This window comes from Cydia pomonella, chromosome 14 (genome assembly GCF_033807575.1).
Source record: "Cydia pomonella isolate Wapato2018A chromosome 14, ilCydPomo1, whole genome shotgun sequence".
Taxonomy (NCBI): Eukaryota; Metazoa; Arthropoda; class Insecta; order Lepidoptera; family Tortricidae; genus Cydia; species Cydia pomonella.
This window is the reverse complement of record NC_084716.1, coordinates 14,895,712-14,913,922: the sequence shown is the minus strand read 5'-3', so window position 1 is coordinate 14,913,922 and position 18,211 is coordinate 14,895,712. Positions and strand designations below refer to the sequence as shown.

At 36.9% G+C, this 18,211-nt stretch overlaps 1 protein-coding gene across 4 annotated transcripts in view; it reads left to right on the top strand.

The window, feature by feature from the left end:
* The window catches only part of LOC133525034 (protein kibra), a 94,269-nt gene that overhangs the window by 64,296 nt on the left and 11,762 nt on the right, over positions 1-18,211 (top strand). For 2 of the 4 annotated variants that reach the window (XM_061861232.1, XM_061861236.1), the window contains exons 1-4: positions 11,041-11,832; positions 13,987-14,095; positions 16,956-17,130; positions 17,356-18,201. In XM_061861232.1, the coding sequence (XP_061717216.1) occupies positions 11,044-11,832; positions 13,987-14,095; positions 16,956-17,130; positions 17,356-18,201 (1,919 nt within the window). In that variant the 5' untranslated portion in view covers positions 11,041-11,043. Of the gene's footprint in view, positions 1-11,040; positions 11,833-13,986; positions 14,096-16,955; positions 17,131-17,355; positions 18,202-18,211 lie in introns of those variants that run through there. The other 2 variants (XM_061861235.1, XM_061861233.1) reach the window with 1 other exon arrangement.

The window sequence follows — 18,211 nt, the reverse complement described above, 5'->3', positions numbered from 1 at the left end:
GGAAGTTTGCATGGCAATGTATATCATATATTTTTTTTAGATTTTTCATTCTGTTATTTTAGAAGTTACGGGGGGGGGGGGGGACACACTTTTTACCACTTTGGAAGTGTCTCTCGCGCAAACTTTTCAGTTTAGAAAAAAATGATATTAGAAACCTCCATATCATTTTTAAAGACCTATCCATAGATACCCCACACGTATGAGTTTGATGAAAAAAGATTTTTTGAGTTTCAGTTCTAAGTATGGGGAACCCCCAAAATTTATTGTTTTTTTTCTATTTTTGTGTGAACATCATAATGCGGTTCATAGAATACATCTACTTACCAAGTTTGAACAGTATAGCTTTTATAGTTTCGGAAAAAAGTGGCTGTGACAGAATCGGACAGACAGACGGACATGACGAATCTATAAGGGTTCCGTTTTTTGCCATTTGGCTACGGAACCCTAAAAAGGTAATCACGGTTCATATCCCGGTCGATTTAAGTCTAGTGAATCCACAGTTTTTGTCACTGCTTTACATTTTGCTGGTACTGTAGGAAATGTACTCTGTAAAGTGGTTCCAGTCCCGGTAGTGATCCTGCAAGGCAGATTTGCTGTAGAAATTCTTGTACGCCCATTCGGTGTTTAAAATACAGTTGTGAACTACATAGAATGTTCGTAATTAGAAGAAAATAAACTAATCTATTGTTTTTTTACTTTATTTTCGTTCCTTTTCTTGGACATTTTATGCAAAAAAAGTTATGTCCAAGTAATATCGTACAAAGAAAACTGTGCGTAGATCAGGTCCGTCCCAACATTTCCAAAGTTATGGTCATCGCACTCGAGTTTACGACGCGGCGTAACACAAGCCGCATTGTTCCCGTGCGCACGCGTCGAGGCCGCGGCGCAGCCTTCACTGTTGCCAACGGCGAAGGACGAATATGGTGTTAGCTGTGCCCGCGGCTCCGCTTGAGTGGGATTCGGTCGGTGTCGTTTTCTTTTTCCTTTTTCCTGAAGAAAGACACCACTCCCAACTTCTTCGAAGTGGGATTTGGGCGGTGTGATATTTTCCGTTTTCCCACAGAACTTGAGCGCAGCTTTCGCCTGCCTGGCTCTTGCATGCATTCGATATGTTCATTTTGCCCTGCCTTCCCCCAGATGGTGGATTCTCTAAAATATAATACTCTATGTACATTCCAGGGTTTAAGTTTCATCAAAATCAATTCAGATCAGGATGGACAGAGTTACATTGGTAAATAATATATATCAATTGTATTATGATTATATTGTGTAACTTGTGTAAGACACTTTCAACTGTCCTATTCAATTATAGGACCTTACCTGTACGTTACTCTTATTAAAAACGTAAACTTCTACTTAGTTCATTTCAGCTATAAATATAAAAAAAAAACCAACACGAATAGAATAGTAGGTTGACTGGTAGAGAATAGGATTGAGTCCGCTTTTTTACAATTTTGTTTTCTTTTGTGCAATAAAGATAAAATAAATAATTTTAATAACAGGTATTATAGTAAAGTACTTATTAAAATAGTTTTCATTCTCTTCTTTTTTAAACCCCACTATCTTTAATTTCTTGGTCTCTCGGACGCTTATTTACGCAATTGCTACTCCAATAGTGCTTATTTTCTATACGCCAATCCAGTTAGTAACTAGACATTTACCCTAAGGGCGTGTAACTTGAAATTGCGTGTCAGGGAATCTTGGTAACGTGAAATGGCAGAAAATCGAGACATTTGATTATTGGATTCTATCTTGCCTGTCACATTGATCACGAGTGACTGACGTACTGTGGATGATGTTAATGGTGGATGAATAGAATAATTCAAGGTCATCGACATGCTTAAAGAATACCTTGACCTTGGCCAAGGTTTTTCGGTTGCTGGTCTACATACATTAATTGCTGGCTTGATACATTAATCGTAAAATCTTGATAGGTTCTTGAGTGGCGACATTGTGGAGATGTCTAGAGGATATTAGCAATAATTGCTAAATATATCCAAAAACTAGCGACCCGTCCCGGCTTCGCACGGGTAAACCTTAACAAATTATACACTTAAATTAAACCTTCATTAATAATCATTCTATTGTAAGCTGAAAATACATGAAAAACCGTCCAGTAGTTATTGAGTTTATGGGAAACCTACAGACAGACGCAGAGGGGGACTTAGTTTAATAAGGTGGAGAAACCAAACGTCAAACAAATTATTTGCTTAAGAAATAAAAATATAACGATGATATTTATGTAAGGCTCTATTTATGCCATTATAGGTAGGTACTTATAATCGTTAATCGCTCGTGTTTTATAAGTTCGAGGTAAAATAACCGTTGCCCTTTCCAATCTATGTTCAGCATAATCTATTTAAGTGATCTCATAAACACATCGCCTCGAGGGCTCGTCGACTGTCTTCCAAGTCCACTATACCCAACTTATCACTCACATGTCAATACACCAACCACATTGAAATAATGTCTATTATCGCGTAATAGAACAACATATATTTCTCTTAAATATTACTCTGCATAAGGTCGTATGTGTACTTAAGTCGTATGCAGTTAAGTTTGTTCCGATTAGCAGAACCGAACACAACGAAGATTTACGAGCTGTTCAGCTGATGTACAAATTGCTGGCCCTAAGTAAATTGTATTGCGTATTGAGTAGAGCCCTGTGGCAGAGAAATGCCTCCGTTACTTAAAATGATTTTTACTTAAGATGCGTAGAAATCTTTAGGTTGAAAAATTGGCGAGTTAATGGATAGACGGCGATTGAAAGTTTATTTAAAAATAGCTTAAAGGAAAGAAAACTACGAAAATAGTTACCCATCGCAATAAAAAATGTTTAAAATTTTAATGAAATTAATAAACTAATTCTGCATGTTAGATGAACTGTTACCTTAAATTAGTGGAGTACTTACATTTGAAACGAAGCACACTAGCTGACAAACTTTAAGATCATAGATAAATATATTATGCGTGTAGGCTAACCTACAACTAACCTAACCTAAGTTAGTTTTATATAATTAATTCTAACAGACGGGCATACAACTGTAATTTTATTATGATAATATAATTACACGCATATCCATAAAATTACTATGTTTACTACCAGTATTTTACATTGAGAAATTAGAAAATGCGTATGTCACAGCCAAAAAGGAACTTTATATATTTTTTAAATACAGATTTATTGCAATAATACAGTTTATAAAAGAATATTTGAATGACATACTTCCAAAAAAATCCGTAATAGAGATACGACGTCAGGAATGCAACTCATTATTGTCGATTGATGTGTTAAATTCCTTTCAAGTCCTGACGCAATGACAGTAAAGAAAGACGTATGTGTTACCGAACTTCAATTCAGATACGCCTTTTTTAATCGGCTAGCACAGTGTAATATATTATCATTGGATATGCCAGACAATGGACGGATCAAATCCCACTCTAGACACAAACGTATGGTTTTTTCTTTACTATCAACAGCATGGCACGCGAATTCCAAGAACCCACATTTCCCAGCAGTGGGTTCACTTTTTTTTATTTTGCTCACAAGGGTGTGTGCTTTTTTTCACCGCATTCCAGACATGTTTATAATTGAAGGTCGCAGGTAGACGCTTTGCATCCTTGCCGAGTTCAGTTTCAGAAACTGCGTTTTCTGTACGTTATACAGGTATTTTATAAAATTTAAAAGCTTTTTTTTCCAAATCATCTAAATGATTATGTACTCGAAAAACTTCAGTACATTCGTGACTGGTACATCAGTAACTCAATTCATAATGTTATATTTACATGATTTTATTGCCTCAGTAATGACTTCCGCATACCTTAAAACACGTGTTTCCATATTCAATTTATTGAATTCTTGTCTTAAATTGTTTAAAATGTATCTTAATAACAATTTGTTGTAAGTTACTAGTCGAATGTATGGCACTTACGACCAATTGATCGAGATTGAAGAGTATAGTTCAGGAATGTATGATTGATGTCATTTCGTATTTTCAAACGCAATTATGTTGTAATTGGCACTTTACAGGCAATCAGCGTGCCACAGTGATAGGTTGATTACTAGGAAAATATTTATTGGGCCGTTTTGATATCAGTAACGAAACCGTGAACTTGATTTAAATGTAGGTAGCATATTTGACGATATCTTGTCAGATACGATCTTATTTCCAAAAAACTAAATTATAAATAATGAATGGTATGTAGTACCGAAGATTTGAATAATTCAATATTTTTGTTTTGTTTTTGTTTAACAAAAATATATAGCAAACTGGTAGCTATAGCAAACTGGTTGCAAAGGGAATAAGAAGCCATGTCGATTGTTTTTCGCGGCGTCTGATGTCGTAATCTATTGATTAAAAGAAGCAGTAAAAACTCGCGGAAGCTTAATGACTTCACTACATGAAGTAGCTCTAATCTTATCCAGATACATATGATTCATATTAAAAGTTTTTTGTTGAATGCAAAAAAGTGTGTTACATGTGTTACAACTTTGTTTAGTTTTAATTAATACCCTGTCTTTACTTTTTTGTAACTTTACGCATGTATTATTTTGCTTCATAATCATTAATTTGACCTTCTGGATATATCTGTATATAAATACTATTACTTGAAATATACAAACTTGCAGGATAAATAAATTACAAAGTCTCAACCGAATTATAATGTCAATTTAAAAAAAGGTCGGTTCTGCCTTTTCGTACGTCTACACCGCATTCCTCGGCCGTAACACCGGGAGCGCTCGGGCCCAATAATAAGAATATGAGCGTAAAAAACGAATACATCAAACTTCGTTTCGTGCAGCCGAGGCTCTGTCATATTTTTTTTACAACTTTTTTACGACGTTTTCTCCTCTCACTCGAAGGATAATCGTGTGTAATGCTAGACTGACTTCGGAGTTTGGATATTAGATGAATACTTTATTTATTATGTAACCGTTTTGAGATGGAAATCAAATTTATTTTAAAGAATTCGGTTTCGATACAATCTAGTATGAAATAAAACGACTTACGTCTTCGTGTTTTTATACGATGTACGATAAAAGACATACAAAACGAGTTTTTATTTACATGTTATGAATAATATTCGGTGCATTCTTTGTCAGAGAAGTGAAGGCCTAGCTTGATGGATGGGTTATATGTCCTTCAAGTCTGTATGGGAGTAAATTGATTTACACCTTTTATTGTAGAGGTCCTTTTATTTACGCCTTTTAAACCGTATAGTTCTGATTTCCTGGTTGTATTTTAGAGTTACGCGGTGAAAAAAAAAACGTGGGATCAGATTTCCTATTATCTTGCCTTTTATTTCACTTAAAAATGTCAGCGACTCAAATGGCTTCAGTATTATTTTGTTAATCCACATTACACTTATGAGTTAGCTATTAAAAACGTCATCATAAAGTTATATTACATGTACAGGTAAATAATAATAATAATATATAATATGTACAGTCAAGTGCAAAAATATGTATCGAAAGAATCGTCTCATAAATATGGTACTACGCTCTTATTTCACTAGAATAAGATGCTATGGGACATATTTTTGAGTAAGATGTGTACACCCATATTTTTACACTTGACTGTACCTATAAGTGAACGTGATATTACATAAAATTATAAGGGCGTATGTGCATATATGACTTTATTCGGCTCGGCTTCAATTAGGAATATAACCCGTCCGCGTTATATACTTCAAACTATTTGAGGTAATAACAAAAATATCGTTCGAATAGCGATCTTACTTCGCTAACTATAAGAGCTAAATTGTTGTAAAAGCTTTTATAAGCTGACAGCCATCACGTATTTCGAGTATAGCCATAGTTTTCGCTCCTCGCTGATAACGTCAGTTGGCCCAGCGGTAACACACGTTGCTCCGCGAGCAAGAGGTCCGGGGTTCGAATCCGCATGGTTCCACAGATGGTGCGCTATGTAGTCACACATCTTCTAAGAACATGCGATATTGATACTTGTGTTTCCTTTGTAGGTTGTTTCTTACATAGAAATAGTCTTAGAGGAATGCCTGTAACATTTTATGATAATTTTTATTTCATATTAAGTAGACTACTTTTCATATCGCATGACTAGTTTATGTTTTGCTTTATTGCTGTCGGAAACGAGCTATGATAACTTAATATTTAGGTAATTCAAAGGTTTTTTGTACCTATTTAAACTTGATGAACATTTTAATTAAGGAGTACGAAACTTTACGTACATAATTCTTATTCATTCGGAATTTTTCCTTGTGCTTGCTACTTACATTTTATTTCGGTATTACTTACGTTTTGACGGTCCTTTTTCACAAACATCACAATTTTCTAAAAATATTTTTTTGTGTCCAAATTGTTTTTAATTTCCCATACCATATTCTTTTTGTAATTTTTGAAATATAAATATGTATTTATTCCCCAAACTGAAAATGGAAAAATGCCGGTAAGTTTTTAATTTACCACGCAATTTTCGCGCTATCCGGGTCGCCGTATTATGTTGTAATGGTAATCATTTCTGTAATATGGTAATGCCAGCTCGTGGCCCGGGCTTCTTGCTGGAGATTGGAAGGGCCGGTGGCGTGCGCGAGCGCCTTTTGACCGGTTAGAGGCGGCTGTTCCAAATTTAAAATTTTGTTTTGAAAGAATATAGCTTGAAAACGATACAGACTATCAGATTATCAGCTGAAAATATTGAAAAGTCAAAGACATACAATTCAATGCGGGTTGGCCGACTGGTCGGTCGAAATTGTTGACAGATGGCGCTAGCATAGTTATTACCTGTTAATCCTACGAGTATTGTCGTAATCTTGTTTTTTTTTGAGTTTTATGGCTTGGATGCCTTCCCTTTAATCCAAATCTCATAGAACAAAACTATAGTGACAGGTAAAACGTAGGTAAAAACCTATGCTGGCGCCATCTGTAAAAACATTTCACATGTTACCAACCCCATTTAGGTATATTATAAATTATAATACAGAATTTGCTTGGCTATCAAAAATCTTATGATGGAGGTACCAGTTTTTCCAAAAGCGACCGCTTTCTATGCATTGAGGAAAATATGCCTTGTTGGAATTAGTCAGTAATTTCAAGATGTTTTTCTATACCACACTCTCCTGGTGAATGCAGTTTGATAGGTACCTCAAATCAAATAATTTACAAATGTATGTCGAAACTGTAAGCCTAGCGATAAATAAATATCAAAAACGTAGTACTAACTCCGGTTTTATTCGCTATTGGTTTAAAATTCTAGTTTTTATTTTTAGTGTTATTATTATAACCATGATAATATCAGGAAATAGGTGTCCTGTCATGCTCGGTACACAGTTATACAACGAATTAAATACTTGGAAGTCCTGAATGCATGCTGCAGAGAAACCGATATGCCTCAAGTTTTTACTAAACAATTTATCACCACCGTACCCCCGTACTTTCCGTTCCGATCTTCACAACCGTTACTCAACACGAAGCACTTAATATTATAAATAAAAGGTATGCAACAATAAGATACGTCCGATTGTACGCTCTATGGATCGCAACGCCCAAGGGTCGAGGCGTGAGGCATGTCAGGAATTTTAATCGCATCCAAGCCTCCGCCTCGGTCGAGAGCAATAAAAAAAGTCGCGGGGCAGGTTGAATTTTGGTTATGGACGAACATTATCTAGCACCGACCAGCGACCTTCTTTTGTTTTTAATACGCGCGATTGTTTTGAATTTGGAATCGATTTTTGGTCCATGAAATTCTAGCAGCCGAACCGTACTCGATTCAAAACCGCTTTCGGTCCATTGACGTCATTCGTTTACAAACTAAAACTGAAGTCAACTTTGTGTTCAGTTAATATAGGTTAAGCGTGCCGTGCTGTTTGAGGTTGTTCTATATTCTGTGCTACAAATGGTGGAATCGGTATTTAAATGTCGTATAAACCAGATTTTACCAAGCATTAGGCATCGATGAGAGACGTAAAATTAGTTTCGAAAAGCCGCAGGAGCAAGCGAGATGATTATATCGAGATACGACCACGGGAGTAAGCGGGATGGTTGTGAGGCAGTGTTGGACCAAAACCGGTCCAAGGGAGGCAGATGCTCCGTAGAAACCCCCAGGCAAAGTTACCAACAATGAGAAAATAATTATTAAAAAACATTTCCAGTGAATTTCTGATTTTGCTTTTTACGGGAGTGGGAGGATCGCCTCTCACATTTATTGCTTTTGGTAGTCCTTTTTGAGTTATAAATGTTTTAAACTGAAGCTTTAGTTTCCTGCAGCTGTCGTTCCTCGAAGAAAAAAGTCAAAACTGAATGCGGTTCCTTCATGTGGTTTCATTGCGTCATCGGGAAGAACTAAACTTATTAAAACTTTTAGACATTCCGCCATGTTTGATCATAGCTTAATCATGTTTTCTCCTGATATTTACCTACTCCCAGTAGACTTCGACTGTAATATATCTCCCAGTTAATTCTACCGTTCCTCAGCGCTCGAGACCATTACTTTCACATACCAAAATATCCATCTTAATAGGCAATTTTACCAACTACAGTTGACGTACGGAAGGCAAGCAATTTGGCCCCTTGCCTACATTCCGACGCGTGGTATGCAAGTTTTTGCCATCTTGCTTCCAGGTAACAATCTAAAATTATGAGAACTAGGTTCACAAATTGCCTATGGAAAGGTTCAGGTTTATTATAAAGAGATTTGGACGTGTCGATGCTTAGCGATTTGCAGCGGCGGTGTCAAAAATTTGCTTTTTATGCTCAATTTAAAGGATTTTGAGGATTAAAATTCGATCATGGGTGCTGAGCATTTTAAGCGTATTCTGGTTATTGTGGATGGTCGGATAATTTTGATTTGAAGTTTAAAAGAACTACGCCTTCCAATTTACATGTTAAATTAATGGATACATGCCCGGACTCCGCAATGCTGATTTTCATTGCAGCCCAGAACCCCATTTCTCAAACGGTATTAGACTAATATTATTAGTGTTCGATAAATGGGCCCCAGCAATTTGAATAGATCAAAAAACGCTGAAAAAATACGCATCCGTTTGGTTTACGAAATGACGAAATTTTGCACACACTTCCGTATTATTCAAATTTAATTGAATTCGATTTTAATTCCTTAAACAAATATATTTATTTGGCCTGCTCTACATATAAGAAAACATTACAAATGTTAAAGGCTCCGCCAGAAGTTCATTCTCCAGAAGGTCGCTTTCAGTGATATAAAATACATTTGACATTACTTATTTACTAGCATAAAAGCATTACGATTCTCCATAACCTTCTCGTTGCATCTTCGGTGCGGTCTCATTCCTGTCTGAAAAAAATCTAACCAAGAGCATGTGCAGTATTACGCGGTTGGTTGGCCGGAGAAAAAATGACAACCGTTCTAGTAACTCGTGAGAAGAACGTGGCCCAGGCTTGCCTTTGATCTTGAGATATGCCTAGAAAAGGTTTTTTGATGTGTTTGTCTTCTGAGAGTATTTCTGTTGAGGGTCTAAAGAATTCAGAACCGTATAAACGTAATAAGTAATTGTTTTTTGAAAAATCATGTCAACGTCGAACTGTTATAAAATAATCGATGTTACAATGACATGTTTCATGTCTAGGAACGCAAAATAAGGAGTTCCGATCTGGTCTTCATCAGCAGTTCCACTTCACCAAATGACACTAAAAATAGTTTAAAAAATTGGTGATCTGGACATCGCTTTTGCCGACTTTTCTATTGTTATTTCTAAAGACCACAATACATTTGATTGGTTGCATATAAATAGGCCTCACGTGTGTTTCTATTGACATGTGACGTTTCACATCACGGCTAAGAATACATTCAATTAGTATTTAATATGTTTCTGTGGTTAACATTCCTAACATAATTGATATAGGTAGGTACATCGGAGAGGAAGGAAAATGGGTACAGTTATAGGATAGGTATAAATATCGTTTCCATAAGATATATCCGATAATATTTCAATTTATATTCCTGTCTACTCGTTTAGTTCAAATCTCCTAGTGGTTTAATGCTCAAAAGTTGTTGATTGTCTAAAGAGGAATAGACTTTATTTCAAGATTTAGGTCTTTTAATTTAACATTTTATTATCCGTTAAGTACATTATCTAGTTTGATCAAATCTTAGTACCTATTGTCTATATTTTTAGGCCATTCGACTACTTCAAAGCTGAGTGAGTATTCCAGCCTCAGAAAACACAACATTGTAAGAGTTTCGTAAGGACTTGTGGCCTTTTTCTTGTAGGGGTTATCCCAGCAGGGTGCTCTCGCGCAGGTAGATGCGCATTTGTGCGCATTTTTGTTCCTGAATACCTTTACGTGCATTTGCAATCCCGTCTTGCGACTTATCTACTTGCCGGTTTTCTTTGCAGACTTTGTATTATAAATCTTTTAATTCAATGAAAAAACTGGTTCTATTACAAATCACATACATCTTGGTTTTGGCCTAATTTAAGACTAACTAAGATAATAATGGATATGATTTGACGGATGTTTCTATATTTGAAGTGTAATTTAATAGAATTAATAAGCTGTTTGACAAGCACCTTTTATGTATTTTTATTCTTCCCCTTTTAATTTTTTGTCGTCGATGTAGTTTTTGTTTTATTAATTTATGTAGTACAAGGGTATTTATTGCCTCAAATTAAACGACAATTACTAAGGCCTTTTGCAGAACGCCCCTTGTTAGGTGATTGTGCAGGAAAATGTGAGAAAATCCTCGTACGAGTAACAACGTCATGCATGTGCGACTGCTGCGCTTCTTGCATTCCTCTGCGCGGCGGTTTTGCCTGGAGTACTGCATTTCTTGCTAACTAGCCCTGTATATATATATATAAATACAATACCATATTACATATATGTATTCACTCTTTACCTATGTCTAAAGATTACCTTGATCGATTGTTTGATTCTTCTTATGGAATTACCTAGAACGCTCGATGGCTTGGCCTTATAGTAATAGCTGATCAAAATAAACAAGTTCAAGCGGTAGGCATCTCGCTAATTCAGGTAGAATAGTTAAACCTTTCCTGATATAGGTACTCAAAAATAATTTATAGATGCTTATACAAATGTGGTTGTTCGCGTGCGAGGACACGGGCGAGGTCACCGGGAGTCCGTTACAGTCCGTCCAGCCCGACACCTCTTCTCCGAACTTATTACGACAGATGGCCGGCTCGGGAAGGCGGGAGCTCGGCCCGGAGAGATCGACCTCCGAAATGCGCCCGAGATCGCATTCTTTCGGCGGCGCGGGCGCATTCCACTGCGCGCCGAGCTGCGCGCTGCGTCAGTCGACGCGCGCCCTTTTGGGGGTTAAGATGTGTCCGTCGCGGTCGCTCAAAATGTGGTCCCAGCCGCCTGTTCCCGAGCTCGAACCCTTCCGAGAGCGCGCGGCCACGGTCAGCGCCTGGTGCAAAGGCTGCTTCGGCAACCAAGTGGCGAAGATGGTCCGCGAGCCGGAATACGGCGTCCGCGTCGATCCTACGTCCACCCGGCCGGCCGGCTTACGCGTGCGCGACGAACCCCAGTACCAAAACTTGGAGGAACTCCGCAAGCGTCCCGAGTACGCTAATCTAGACGAGATCAGTCGCGAGTTTGGCTATCGCCTCTGCCCTGAAGGACAGAATTTAGAGGATGAGGCGATCTATGAAAACATTTTGTCGGTGCGTCAGATCCGATCCGCGGAAGTGAGATTAGTGCCGATGTCTGAAGTGCCGTTTTATGAAGGACAAGGATATGTGGCTACGCAGGTCCTGAGCAGGAATGGGACTTTTCCGCAGTGTCCACCCCACACTTGGAGCCGGCTGCACCATGCTGTCCGGCACACTGGATCCTTGAGGGTCTTTACTGTAAATATCCAATGTTATAGGAATCCAAAGTAGATCTTCTTAAACGGAAGGTTTGTCTACGGTTTCGATCTTTCATGAGTATTACCCATAATCCAATTACAATATTTATTTCACAAAATGCCTACCTATATTGGATTTAAAATTTTGAATATAAATATTATTCTTTGACATTTTAAATTGTCAAATTTATTTATGACTAAGTGCCTTTAAAAGGTTATAGCACTCGATTTTTCATAAAACAAATACGGCCATCGATTGGTATCAGATGTTTTCGATAGCATTTCGATACCCGATCGGCCGCAGGATGTACCCGTATGAAATGATGTAGTTGCTTTTTTTACACGCATTCCAATCAAAAACTCGTTGCTCAGTAGGTATAACTATACCCAACGCTGTAGTTAGTCGGACCAAGTTTTTTATGCAGTCGCCGTCATCACTTTAAACCATTGCGTCCCCCTAAACACGATGGTGGTAATTCTAATATCGATCACCGACGACTTTCAGCGGGTGCAAAAAAACGTTGGTAAATAAAGCGGTCACAAAAAAATGGCAAAGGAATTTTACTCTAATGACTTGTTAAAATTGGTGGGGTTCTGATGAATTTAGTGAGGAGATGCGAAGCGTATGACTCTGTGTTTTCTTTAGAACTGTGAATTTGTTAATGTCAGTTTTGACCGTAAAATTAATAATTGTAAAGATTCGACTTGACACACATTAATCCTCGATTTGCTCTTTTGGATGCAAATGAGGGGTCTTGACGGATGGATGTTAGCGTCTGCTGATTTTGCTTTTGGACTTTTAAAATTTTGAACTTGACTTTTAGATTTAAATTCAAGTTTTAGGCTAAATTTAGATTTACCCGGGTATCCGGTTAAAAGGACCATTACGACGAATTTAATCAATAAATTGTATTTGATACTTTGTATATTCTACAGGGATGTTTTTAAACTTTACTTTACGGTTCTTAAAACGACATTTTATGGTCTGAGTATTTAAAATGCAATATGACCCTATCGGGGATCAAATACTCAAGCTAATTTTCTTAATATAAAAAATACTAGTACAAAGGATGGTCAGTCAAATTATGTATGCATCTTAGGATAATTTAGTACCTATTGTTTTAATGAGCGTAATTTAAGGGTACATTTAGATTATTTTAAACCTCTGAAGGCCTATCGCGGAGACCGAAGTTCGCAAATTGTGGGCATCTTTCTTTGTCACTCTAATTACACCTTAATTGGAGTAAAAGAGGAAGATGACCGCAATTTGCGAACTTCGGTGTTTGCGGAAGGCCCTCTAATAAGTTTGCGATGGTAGGGATCCTTATAAGTGTGCGATATTTTTACAAAAATAGAGCAAGTTGCGAGAATTTGGTGTCAATCGGTCAAAATTTGAGCATCCTATAAAATTTTAATTAATTACTAGGTAATATGGCGAAAAGCGGATAGCCTGACAATAAAGTCGTCATTACTGTATTTTATGTATGGAAGCTTATAAACTTAAGGGCTTTTCTAGCCCTATAAAAGTTTATAACACCTTTCTATGGGCCATGTGCAATGTGCGTGTTGAGGAAACTGCATATTTAAAAGCCTCGTCTTTATTTGCTTATTCAAATTACTTATTTTATTCGACATCAAAAGCTGCATAGACCTCTGGGAAGAAAGTGGAGGACCCGCGCGAAATCGCCTTTCCTTACAAACGTAGTCCTCATTTTCCTGTCTGGATATTAACATTATTGAAAATATTTTGACACAATTTGTTGTATATCAACAACAACTATGCTATGTTTGATTTTTTCGAACTTTTAATCATTACTTATAAGAGTTAGGAGTATTTAAAATGTATGAACTCTGTTTTCGCTCCTAATTTTTACAATAATCAATAATCGAAAAAAGTAGGGGCATAGTTAATATACATCAAGTTAAGTAAAAAATATTTTCCATAATGTCAATATCCGGAGAGGAAAATGGGGACTACGTTTGTATGGAGAAGCGGCCGTCCTCTTTCCTCTTAAGAATCAGATCTTGATTTGACATCAATTGATTATAAATATTAATGAGATGCACCGCCCACCGCGAATGCGAAAAGAATCAGGAGAGTAAACTATTATCGAAAGATTTGCGATATTAACTTTCTGTCTTTGTTTGTCAACAGGCGAAGAAGGAGATGTACGATGTGAAAAAGCAGAGGCTGTGCTTGGCTCAAGACGAGTACAAACATTTGAACAATGCCCTGTCTACGCTGGGTGCCTCTCGAACAAGCTGTAAGTATTTTATTTATACCGCTGAAATCCCTTTTGGGTATTTTTGAAGTGAAAACTTCTTTAGCGGCGCTGTGCAATTTTTGTGATGGGGAAAAAATTTCAAACTCGCGACAGGTCACGTGTGACCGACAGATTCGACAGATTGAAAATTCGTAAGACGGACACGTGACCTGATCGAAAAACTGTTACAATGTCATTGAAGCCAGTAGAGTAGAGTCGTTGAAATAATGTTAAATAATTGTAATAGTTCTGAAGTGTTACATTTTTTATGTAATATAGATTGTCATGTTTGTGTACGATAGTGCAATAAATTAATATTGTATTTTACCACATAAATGATAGTACTTTTATACTGATAACTAAAGCAATTCGTGCAAAATTATTCCCTAACCATTTCAAAATATCAAAAATTATTATTCAAGTTAATATTCAAGTTTTCACTTCTGCCGGCACTCCCGGAGTGCAAACCGTTGTTTTTTTTTTTTACTTTTATTTAACTTGTCCTGATAGTGTGGATCAAATATTGGAAGCTACATTTGACCCACAGCCCGATTTCCGATTGCGCTGAAATTTTGATTACATATGTAAATCGGATGATAATGCAATATTATTATGACATGGAGCTGATCTGACGATGGTGACAGGAGGTGGCTATGGGAACTCTTGTGATAAAATATCGCAAACGAATTGTGTTTCGGGTTGTTAGAATGATCTCGATGAGTATTAGTTGCGTGTGGAAAGAAAAGTACAAAATGTAATTTTTGCCAAAAACTTATTTTATTTACAAGCGTATTTAGTTTCACCTGTCCTGTTATCTCTAACAAATCTTGCATGCTATGTAAGTATATGTATAATCAAATCTCAAAAGCTAAATAAGATCCTCTACCCGTTATTGGATTGAGCTAGGGACAATGCAATACTATGGTACCATCTAGTTGATGATGGCATCCGGAGGTGGCCATAGGAATTCTGTGATAAAACAACCTCATTGTGTTTAGGTTTTTCAGAATTGGAAATAAAAGTACAGTCTACGATAGAAGCTTGTGACAAAAATGATTTATTGACAAAAAAACTTGTTTGTGGTCACTTCCATTGATCTCACTACCATGGCCGTTACTTATATACATTACATCACACAATTTATTTATGTATAACTTAAATCGATTAAGTCTCAATAATGCGTCAAAGCATTGAAACAACGACTCAATTTTTTTTTGTGTATTTAGTCACTTCCATGGATCTTACAGCCATGTATGTGACTATACTCATAAACTTATGTTAACATAAAGTTTTTTTAAGGAAATTGTGATTGATTACACGGTGGTGACATCCACGGAAGTGACAGTAAGGACAATTTTAATAACTATTTTCTTTTACTTTAAAAAAGTTTTATATTATTGCATATTTGACAACCAATACAAAACAAAATCTACATTATTATTGAAACAGCATATACTTTTTAAAAGGATCTGCCTATTCAAAATAGTAATAAAATACATATGTACTTCTCAAATATCCTTTTATGCGAGTGTAAAACCGTGTTTACCTACGATAGTTTTCATGGCAACGATTTTACGCATATATATACATAATTTACTCCCACCGTATTAATGCAATGTGACAATATGTGCCTTTTTGCTTAGCACGCAAAGCTTGCCATAGGTCACACGTTAAATGATCTATCATAAGCCTTATTGCAAAGACATAAGGTTCATCGAAGTTCAAGTGTATTTAGTACAGTCTCCCAGTGCTTTAAATACCAAGATGGGGAATTGTAAATTGTAATCAACTGCAGTAATGGCATTACGTTTGCAAATCGCACAGATGGTATGTGTAGGCTTGTTTACATTACTGGTCCGATGGGTGCTGTTCTTAATCTGTACTATTTCATCTACAGTTTATTAAAACTTGAATATTATATTTAATACAAAATAAAAGGTTAACACCGCTAGGCGTCTAAGCGTGTATTAGCATTTAAAAAATACGAGTAAATAGTGGATAAGGCAATAAACATTCTGGAATCGTAAAGATTATGTAAAAAATATACATGGTTATCGTGTGGTGTGACGTATTAGGCGCGTGTGTTTAAAGTAAAATATATGTTTATCGTTTTACCTTTTAATTCCACTATTAAGTGACTGTCGTATAAAAGGGATAAAATACGTTTAGGTACCAACTGTAAGTACAGTAAGTTCCTCAGCTTAAGTACCCAAGTCGCTATAATAGCTGTATGTAAAAGTGGACTTATATTATATAGGGACAATTCCAACAGTAATGAATATGTTCGCAATAGTTTTCACAAGACACTTAATAGAGGCTAAAATGGTAAACTTTATATGAAGCGTAGCAAAAAAAAAAAAAAAATTAATATGTTATGATGATCAGGGTTTAGGTTAATTACTATTTATAATTTTATTAAACTGATTTGTACAATAGTCGACATTATTAACTGACAATTCGTAAACCTTCCTGGACTTTTGAAAACATTTAGGGCTACCAATAGTCAGTGGTTTATTTAGCAAATCTTCAAAAAAAAAATGTTATTCTTTGTTGACGTTAACTATAACAATCTGCATGCTTCAATTATATTTGATGTTCGTGGTCTACACCACTTAAACCGGTGAAGTTTCTAATTTCCAATTTTAGTCATAGTATAAGGCGCTTAGCACACTGCATCCGATTCGCACGTCAGTGCAGTGTGCCATAGTACTAAGGTATCCGCTTACCTTCTGACGGCTCGTACGCTTGTTTGCCACCGTATAAAAAGATACGGCGAAATACCGCCAGAATCGCTCTTGGTTGTTGTTAATATTACACTCGGTTATAAGCTTTGTGCCTAACTAAACCATTTTGATTCCAGTATGTTCATCCACAACTTCCGTGACGACGACGTCCACCACGTCACGTCACGATCCGGACCTGCTCCGATCAGAAGTGACGCAGGCAAGAGGCCGCGTTGCGCAGCTGAGGAAAGAGTTGAGGCAGGCGAGAGCTGAGGTAGCATGCGCGAGGCGAGGCGTGGATACGCTTGCTGAGTAAGTTTTAGAATATTTTTTATCCTGTGTCACGTCCATGGGTGTCACTATCGTGGAATCAATCATTCTTTCTCATTGTACGAAAAGTTATCGTTGTTTTAAGAGTAAATCTCCACGCCAACATTCATGGTGATTGCACTGTGTGCACAAAATACAAGTTATAATCATTATTTATGATGTGTATGTAAGATGTACTTAATACAATTGTTTTTATCTCTTTTTCAGAGTGGAACAAAAGCTTAGCGCCCAACAAGGATGCTACAACATCACCGAAGCTCAGGCGATCATGACAGAGCTCAAAAACATCCAAAAATCCCTCACCTCAGGAGAGAAAGAGAGAGCAGACCTCATGCAATCCTTAGCCAAACTCAAGGATGACTTGACGAGATTACAACTCGGAGATGCCTCTCCAGACCTTTCAACTTTAAGCCTTCCTCAAGAGAAACTTAGCACTGCCTCACAAACAGACTTATGTGCAGACCTAGTACCAATAGGTACACGGTTAGCAGAAATGGCAAGAGTACGCTTACAATATGACGAAGCTAGAAAAAGAATACAACAGATCCAACAACAATTAGCAGATTTAGAGGACAAAGTCCAACCCGGTCAAGCGGAGTCTGACAAAGACCGCTTGCTATTATTCCAAGAGAAAGAACAGCTGCTTAGAGAACTTAGAAGTATAACCCCTAGAACACGATCCAAACAGGAAATGACTGACATACAAATTGAGTGTAAAAGATTAGAACAGGACTTGAAAAACGCCTTTGAGATGTCAAATAAGTGTATAGCGGATCGATTGAGGCTACATGAAGAAAAACAACTGTTGCTTCAACAACTAAAAGATGCTTTAACGTCTATGACGACTTTGGAAGGGCAGTTGAAGACTTTATCAGCGAGCACACTGTCGGTTTCAAGTAGTTCGAGCCTCGGGTCTCTTTCTACGGCGAGTAGCAAAGGATCTTTGAGCTCTGGAATCAGTTTTACTGATATATACGGGGGCTCACAGATTGCTAGCTCATTCCAAGCAGATAAGCCTATTGATATGGTTGACCTGCATAGAAGAGTTGAGAGGTAAGTTCAC